The sequence below is a fragment of the Rhodamnia argentea genome, chromosome 1 (genome assembly GCF_020921035.1).
Source record: "Rhodamnia argentea isolate NSW1041297 chromosome 1, ASM2092103v1, whole genome shotgun sequence".
Taxonomy (NCBI): domain Eukaryota; kingdom Viridiplantae; phylum Streptophyta; class Magnoliopsida; order Myrtales; family Myrtaceae; genus Rhodamnia; species Rhodamnia argentea.
The window spans coordinates 31,227,846-31,236,280 of record NC_063150.1 but is presented as its reverse complement, the minus strand read 5'-3'; the positions used below and the strand labels follow the sequence as shown (position 1 = coordinate 31,236,280).

The following is an 8,435-nucleotide window of genomic DNA, read 5'->3' as shown; positions in this document are numbered from 1 at the left end:
TGAGTGATCAATCCATCTGGAATTGACCTTGAGAAACCAGTGAACTCTCCCATCCAACTTGCATGATTCAAGAGGAAGGAGAGATTGAGTTCTGAAGTCGATAATGTACTTCAATTCCAGAGATTGAAAGAGTTTGCAAGAAGGGTCCTAACTTGAGGAACTTAGAAAACTTTTGAAGTCCACTTCATATAGCAGTTAGGAAAGGCTTGTCCATTTCGTAGTGACCATTTATGGTGATTTTTTTGGGTAAAACCAAACCCTGAGCTACTCAAGTAGGTAGAGAATTGAGTATTTCTTTGTCAAATTTGACACATGGGAAACTATAAATATCTTTAAATAGTGGTCCATTATTTTGGGCAGAATTAGGAATTATTGGCAGGTAACATATATTTGAAAGACTCTTGCCAGACCCTAATCTATTGTTTATGTGGCATATATGATATATGGCACATGTACTTTTCGGGACATACTTTTCAATGGATCTTATTCTATAAGTGACTCTATTCATCACATCATCTCAAAGTCGATAGTGAACTTTGCCATAAAAAGTCTTTCTTTTTTGAAAAAAAAAAAAATAGTTGATTCCTTCATCGAGAAGTTTCAAAAGAATTAAGCACTTATGCGGAAATTGGAAGATATGTATTGAAATATGGGCTGCTGCCAAATTTAATGCACTTTTAACTTTCTTACCTAACATGGCAAAGGAAAAGGAAGTCTTGGTGATTGAATACAGTTACTGTTTATTACCAAAAGAGCTGCATTGCCTTAAATGATTCATGATACACAATGTTTAATGGGACAGCCAGGGAACAGTAAGAGCTTCAGCCTCTATCACAGCCCCTATTCAATTTGTACGTGCTCCAAAATATCCATTTTCTTCTACTCCTTCATTACTTCCATTTGATCAGATACATATTATATGTTAAGCAAGAGACAACTTTGCTTGGGGTAGGAAAAGCTAAAAGATGAGAAGGCTCTGAATTTGATTACACACGACATGACATCTCCTTGGCAACAATAATTTGCAGATTCTGCATTAACATCCTAAGATTCTGGTGTCTCTGCACTTCACAAGCTCTCTCTCTCTCTCTCTCTCTCTCTCTGTGTTGTCCCTGTGATCATGCAGTTTCTTGGTGAATACTTTAGAGAGAGACGCCCACGAAAGGATTGAAATGGTTTTTTCTACTGATTATATTTATAAGATGCATTCTTTCTTCGACCTTCCCAGTAAAAACAGCTTACGTGGGACCTTGCACGTTTTTTCGTTTCTATTTTTAATCGAAAATCTCATTCGATTTCATTTATTGTTTTGAGTTTTCATTCTGACTTGTTTATCAAGTACCGATAAATTGGATTAATTGCCGTTAACTATTATCAACATTAACCCAAATTTAGGATACTGGATTATAGGGGCATGATTTAGAAAAAATTTCCTGGCTGGAAACATACCATCAAACCATAAGAATTACCATCCTTCTTTTTTCCTGGAACATTATTTGATTTTAATTCAAGGTGGTTCCAGAAGGGAAATAATAAATGGTGAGAACAACCATTGAAAGAAAAAAGAAGCAGCAGCTGAGCGGAAGGAAGAGAATTTATGGGCTTACCAAAAGAGAAGAGAGTCAAGTCAGCCAAACCTCAAAACTCGGGGAAAGTACAGATCAATACACGAAAGGAGTTGCAGGATTTTTGTCTGAATGAGACCCAAAAAGTTTTGATTTTGGCCTTCGCCCTCCAAAAGAAACAACACGTTCCTACGTTCGAACAGACGCCCGTCTTCTTCTTTCGACGTTCTCTCTTCGAAATCGAAACCCAAAAAACCGAAAGACACACAAAAAGGGCGAAAAGAGAAAAACAAGGAAAAGAAAAGATGAAACAGACAAGAAAGAGAAGAGAAGCAATGCGTTCTTTCATTGCGTTTGGAAGCGGTTTTTAAGGTGGAGAGCAGAAGTCGCAGGCGAAGCATTCACCACCTGTCAACAACCAGCAGAGAGAGAGAGAGAGGAGAGAGAGAGAGAGAGTTCCGTCTCTTATAAAAGTTTAACCATAGTGAATTCTCACCCATAGGTGGAGCTTAGTGTTGGTGTTTTCATAATATCCATGTCTCTGTTTATGGGTTGATAATGTCCCGGTTTTTCAGCTCAGGGTGATTGGCTTCAGAGGCTGAGAGCTTCACATTGGTCTATCTATGGTAAACTCTGCTCTACCTCTCTTCTTCTTCTACTTCTTTGGTGATTTTATTTTAATGTCTGTTCTGGGCTTTTGATCTTTTTTTTTTCCCCTTCCTTTTTTTCCTTTTTGTCCCTCCTTTCTGTGACGAGCTGTGCGTCTGTTCATGGCGGAGGTTGCAGCAAGAATGGCACCTCCTACTTTCTTTTTTTCTGGTTATCTATGGTATGCTTTGTCTTCTTCTTCGTCTTCCTGTTCGATCATTTGGGTTATGCCTTGTTAGCTCCTGGGTTCATCATTTTTTGTCTCTCTTTGAGATGATCCTTTGATGTGGAAGCATGAGCTCGTCATTGCACTTTTGTGAATAATCGATCCTTGTCTACACTGAGCTATAGATATCTTCTTGGATTTTTGCTGCTACATTTCGTGTTTTATTATAAAAAAAAAAAATTCCCTTTTGTGGCTAATTCAACCTCGGTTGTTGGGTTGATGCTACTTGTTATGAGGTTTAGAAGTTGGGTCCCAGAAAGAAATATGATGTTGTGAGGTTCGGGATAGTATTTTTGTCGGGGGATGTTTTTGATCATTTTCCCTTTTTCTTAAAATCCTATTTATTAGAATCAGATCTCTTGGTGATTACTCTCTCAGATTTAGTTTTTGAATGTAGGACTTGCATGCGCATAAAAATGACATTTTGCATCTGCATTTGAATTTTGGAACTTCTTTTCATATTGATGAAGTACAGTTTATGTCTTTGTAGTATACTCTCGACAAGGGAAGCTTCTAATTTATAATATCCATCTGGTTTGGGCATATGTTGTCAAACTTTTGCTTGTGGTTGTCATGCCAATAGCAGCTTTATGTAGCTTTTGATTCTGCAAGCTTTCATAAAGATCTGCTGCAGTTATCCATTAACAGGCTACTGGTCCTTTCAATGTGTATCAGAGATGAATTTGGCAGTTTTTTTCTATCAATATGAACTTCAACTGCAAAAGTGCACCATTGTTGGAAGAAAATGATGTCTTGTGTTGTCATTTGGTGCACGCTCACCTCCATCCCTCTCACACGTACATGACAGAGAAACAAATTAGCAGATTCTATTTTCCCCAAGTTTTCATATTTTTCCATCTCCTCGTTTGATCTTGCATTTGTAATATTGTTAGGCATCGTGATATGGATTATGGCAGAAGGCCCGTGAAGATACTGATAGATCCAGTAAATCGTAAAAAGCGACATGCTGTATTAACTTCATCTGCTTCTGCTCAAGGTAGCAGAAATTGTAAAGCCTATCCTTGCTTGCTTATTGCTTTATCAGCATCTTTGCATTTTCTGTCTCAGCGTCATGCTTCTGCTACTTGTTTGTTAGATTTGAGACTTTTAGACATGGAAAAGGGAAAACACGATGAGTCATCCCCAAGAGGAGTAATAGAAGCCTGCATCAGAAGATTGGAACCAGAAGCGGAATCTCACGAGGACAAATGCGAGGAAGAGGAAATTCACTGCTCAAATTCAAGGGCACTTTCTCACTGGAGAAGATTTTTCACTTTATGGAAGAGAAAATCAATCAAACGGTTAGCCTCTTTTCCTCCTCTTGCCGTGCCGAAACTATCCAAGAGAAAGAGCGGGAGCACTAGAGAGAACATAACTCCTGTGTTGAGTGATATATACAACTCCAAGTCCTCATTGTTGCATTTCACCTTTTCTGAGCTACAAATGGCAACCAACAACTTTAGCCCTGGTATGTAGTTTAATCAATGAATTGAATGCATTAGTTGTCTTAATGCATCTAGAGACCGATTTCTTCTCTATATGATCATCAAATGTATGAGGTGCCTAACTATATGCAGAAAACTTAATTGGCAAGGGTGGATATGCTGAAGTATTCAAGGGGTCTCTGCAAAACGGACAGTTGGTTGCGGTGAAGCGGCTGAACAAAGGAACAGCAGATGAAAGGATTGCAAGTTTTCTCTCTGAATTGGGTACCATTGCCCATGTTAATCACCCTAACATCGCTAAGTTAATTGGCTGCGGAGTTGAAGGAGGAATGCACATCGTTTTTCAATTATCTGCTCTAGGAAGTTTAGGATCTGTTCTTCATGGTTGGTTCATGTCCTATGCAATGAAGCTCTTGAATTTTCTTCCGTTTTCGCATACAGCTCTGTAAATTTTTCTTTGCCCTCGTATTACGCTTTCCAGGATCGAAGGCTAATCTAGGATGGGATAAGAGGTATAAAATTGCTCTAGGGACGGCAGATGGTCTTCTTTATCTACATGAAAGTTGTCAAAGGCGAATCATCCATAGAGATATCAAGGCTGATAACATCCTTCTTGCCAAGGATTTCGAACCTCAGGTATTTATCGAATGGAGTGGACAATATGGTTTCAATGTTTTGGCCAACATTTGCATTGTTTTAGTGGTTTATCTTATCGGAGTGGAAAAAGAATTCTTACGAGGTAAAGTTGCTTTGATAAACAATATTGTCAGGGTCATAGGCTGCATTCATTTTCAAAAAGCACATATTTTGTGGTGCATTGTTACTTTGATTTGTCCTGAAAATGTTTCTCAGTGTAAGTTCTTTCTCATTAGCAATTGACAACTTGGAGGCAATAAATTTTCACATCCAGACATATGCATTCATGTATTAATTCATGTATATATGTCTATACTACATGGATGTATATATTTATGTCAATTAAATAGCTGGAAGAGGACTGCCAGCTGCGTCAGTGCCTTAATGAATGCTAAAATGTTCATCATAGAGAATCCACTGGGGAAGATAGCAATACAAAGTTACCACAAATAGTTGAACTTGAGCACTTCAGAATTAACAATTTCACTCACCAAGCTATTTTTGGACCGGGCGCACTGTCTGTTTCTTGTTGATATTCCTATTTATTAGCAAACATTCATGCAGAAAAATACTACCAATCAGCATAGTATTCAAACTTAGATTGTACAATGTCTACTTTTCTTGATAATTAAAGCAAATTAGAGCCTAAAACCCTGGCTCTGTGACTTTAAAATGAACGAGTCTGCTAGAGTTGGCATGCTCGCCGTTGTAAATGCCATGTCCTTATCAGAAGGTTAAGCTTACATTATGTATATTATCTTGTTCTGCCTCCATACTTTTACATCTTACTTTGAGAATGATTTTAGGAAGCATTTGACTTTTGCAGAATAGACTGCCTTCGGTTTCCAACTTTGCAGTCCAAAGCCTTTGCTTTTTAAGTGGCAAAAGACTGCATTTCAGCTTATGTATGTAGGAACAGTTAAATAGCTTTTTCTTTGGTAAGCCAATTGCGTATCTCAATGATTTCTACCTTAATGAGGTACCGAGAAATTCAAATCCTAGATAGATGTCAATGCCTCTAATGTGTAACGCTTCTGCTGTTGATCTTCAGTTCCATTCTTGTCTTTGAAATGCTTTTGTCATTTGAAACGGATAAAACGAAATGTTGCTTTTGTAATCATCTGCAAATCGGCCGTTAGATGCAACGGCAGATGAATTTCTTTTCTTAGGCCATCAACAGCAGATGACTTTGTCTATTTCTATCCCCTATGAAAGCCCATTTTTTTCTTTTGCAAGTCTAAATTGTTCTGTTGTCTATGGGAAGTTGTTTTGCGCCTCATCCTATTCTCTTGGTCATTAATTTACTAATTACTGCTATTGTTTACAGATATGTGACTTTGGGCTTGCCAAATGGCTACCAAAACAGTGGACTCACCACAATGTGTCCAAATTTGAAGGAACATTTGGGTCTGTAAGGCTTATGCTTATTATTTTCAACTAGCTAAATGTTGCCATCGGATCCTCATCCGGATATTTACTGACAGCTACTTCGCCCCCGAGTACTTCATGCACGGGATAGTGGACGAGAAGACTGATGTATATGCCTTTGGGGTTCTGCTTTTGGAGCTCATTACTGGGCAAAAAGCATTGGATCATCTAGGCAGAAGCCTAGTTCTTTGGGTAAATCCATGTTCTGTCGGTGGTCACATTTGATGATGTCCTTATAAAGTTAGTATAATTTCGTTCCCCCTTGCAGGCAAAACCTCTCCTGGATGACAATGTTATTGAGGGTCTTATTGATCCTTCCCTTGGTGATGACTACAACTCCGACGAAATGGATTGTGTGATAATGACTGCCTCGTTGTGCATCGAGCAGTCTCCTATTCTGCGTCCTCAAATGAATCAGGCAAGCCTATTCCCTGAGACTCACATCTCATGCGTATCTTTAACCTTGCTAAAGTAATTAGCAACCATCTAGCGAGAATCGTTATGTGAATGATTACCTTTGCCGTTTGTTTGATGCAGGTACTCATCCTTTTTTCAACTGTGGATAGATGAAATACAGAAGAGGGAAAAGATTAATGACCTATGAATTACTCTGTAACCTGTAACATTTAAACGTACAAAGAATGCTTCTAGGATTACCGATGTGCGCGATGAAGAATATCATCTTTACAGTGTCTATCAAACACGATTACTCAAATTCTATGATTATCTCCTGAGAAGGAAAGATCATTATCTGAGATTGATATGTAGTGGAAACGCAGTTTTGACATGCTGGTCATAGTTTTTTGGGAGAAAACCATTTGGGTTCACAAATATGATGTCGGGCATTAAGTCTTGTGAAACATCAGATAATTGGGGGATAGGGGTTTGCAATATTTTCTATGGTCTTCACACTATGGTGAATTTCTGCCCCTTATTTGCCAATGAACGTAGGCCAAAGGATGAGCCATACATATGTTGTGCAGCACATTTCCTCTCTTTCCTCGTTATTCATCGTTGTTGGTTGCTTTTCTTTTAAAGAATATCTTGGGCATTTTAGCCTCAGTAAGAAGCTCAGAGATTTGTTATTTGTCAATGTCTCCGTCATGGAAATGGATGAGAAAGATTTTCCAGTTCAAAGTCTAGCCGTCTGATGCATCCTTTTCTCGATTGGGCATGTTTCGACAGCTGAAGGCATTTATATCATTCCTTACTAGGGAGATGTTAACTTTTAAGATTTCGGTTGAAGCCCTTGCTGTCTTTTCTAAATATTGATTGTCTCTCTATGTGCGTGATCACATGTGGTAACTTCACGTGTCATTCTGCTGGAATGCAGGTCACCATATTGCTGAGAGGAGAAAGTTTCATGTCGGAGTGTACAGAAGAAGGTCAGAGGCGTTCCCTCCAGAGAACCTACTCAGAAGAGCTCCTGGACGCGCAAGAATACAACTCGACGAGGTACTTGAGCGATCTCAAACGCCACAACGAGGTGGCTTTGAGCTCTTGACACCGACTGTTCACATTGCATTACATATTCGACCGGTTGGCATTAGTCAAATAGAACCTTTTTTTTTTTTTCGAGCCAGAGAGTGTTTAGGAGTCCCCTGGTAATGCATGTGCTGCTATTTCGTGGCCTGTGAACCCATTTATGATCTTCAAGACACAAGCCCTGGATGAGATATTCAACCGGTTAGCATTAGTCGGATTATAGCGAATCCGAACTCATCATTCAGTTCTTACGCGGGAACATGATCCTCTCCTGTCAAATTCCCGAAAATACATGAGAGGAAACTGTTTTTCGTGGACACAAACTCTCCCTAGGCTCTTACAGACTTTTCCTTTCGTGTATATATGTCTGAATTAGTACATGCGGGGATACTGTAATGTGATGCTGTGGTGGAACTTATTAGAACATAGAGAACAGGATTTTGAGCTTCTTCTGCGTTTCTTTACGGCGAAGTCCCTTGTCTTATTTCCTTTTCTGCATTGCACTTGCAGGAGCGGAAATTTGAGAATTTGGCAGATTTCTATCTAGCTTTTGTGAATAGCCTGTGTCATGAACTTCCGTAGAAAGCTGCATATATCAGTAGGAAAAAAGTGCTATCAGCAACACTGCAATTGCAGCAGAACCTTAAGTTAGCCACCGGACACCTAGCCTAAATGAAAGTGTGCTCGACCTGCCCCGAACTGACTCGATACCCGAATCGCATGTGTCCCAAGTCTTCAGGCTGGTTTGAGTTTCGGGTGTTTTTTTTTTTTTTTTTTGGTGCCTTCGCATCCTCTGTCCCAGCAATCTTGCGAAGACGAAGTGCACTAGTGTTGTTGCTGTGTTTATTTACTTCATTCGGATGCTCCTGCAACAACATTCTCTGTGAGCTTCAAATGCCGATGAATCTGGAAATCCAACTCCGAACCCAATTGAAATGTTGTTCTACACACAAACAAAATTTAAACTTGAATTTATTCCAACAGGTTCATCCAACAACAATC

The 8,435-nt window shown here is 39.2% G+C and overlaps 1 protein-coding gene across 9 annotated transcripts; it reads left to right on the top strand.

Moving 5' to 3' along the window:
- Positions 1 to 1,599: 1,599 nt before the first annotated feature.
- On the top strand, positions 1,600 to 7,748 carry LOC115743979 (receptor-like cytosolic serine/threonine-protein kinase RBK2). Of its 9 annotated transcripts, none has more exons than XM_030679030.2 (9): positions 1,600 to 2,067; positions 2,141 to 2,394; positions 3,333 to 3,907; positions 4,017 to 4,268; positions 4,366 to 4,520; positions 5,848 to 5,927; positions 6,005 to 6,140; positions 6,217 to 6,366; positions 7,282 to 7,748. In XM_030679030.2, exons 2-9 carry the CDS (start codon positions 2,336 to 2,338, stop codon positions 7,450 to 7,452), a joined length of 1,578 nt encoding a protein of 525 aa, XP_030534890.1. In that variant the 5' UTR covers positions 1,600 to 2,067; positions 2,141 to 2,335; the 3' UTR covers positions 7,453 to 7,748. The 9 variants fall into 9 exon arrangements, with proteins under 9 accessions (XP_030534890.1, XP_048141801.1, XP_030534892.1 ...); XM_048285844.1 differs by having other exon boundaries at positions 1,600 to 2,191; positions 2,352 to 2,394; XM_030679032.2 differs by having other exon boundaries at positions 1,601 to 2,067; positions 2,141 to 2,191; positions 7,282 to 7,747.
- Positions 7,749 to 8,435: the final 687 nt, after the last annotated feature.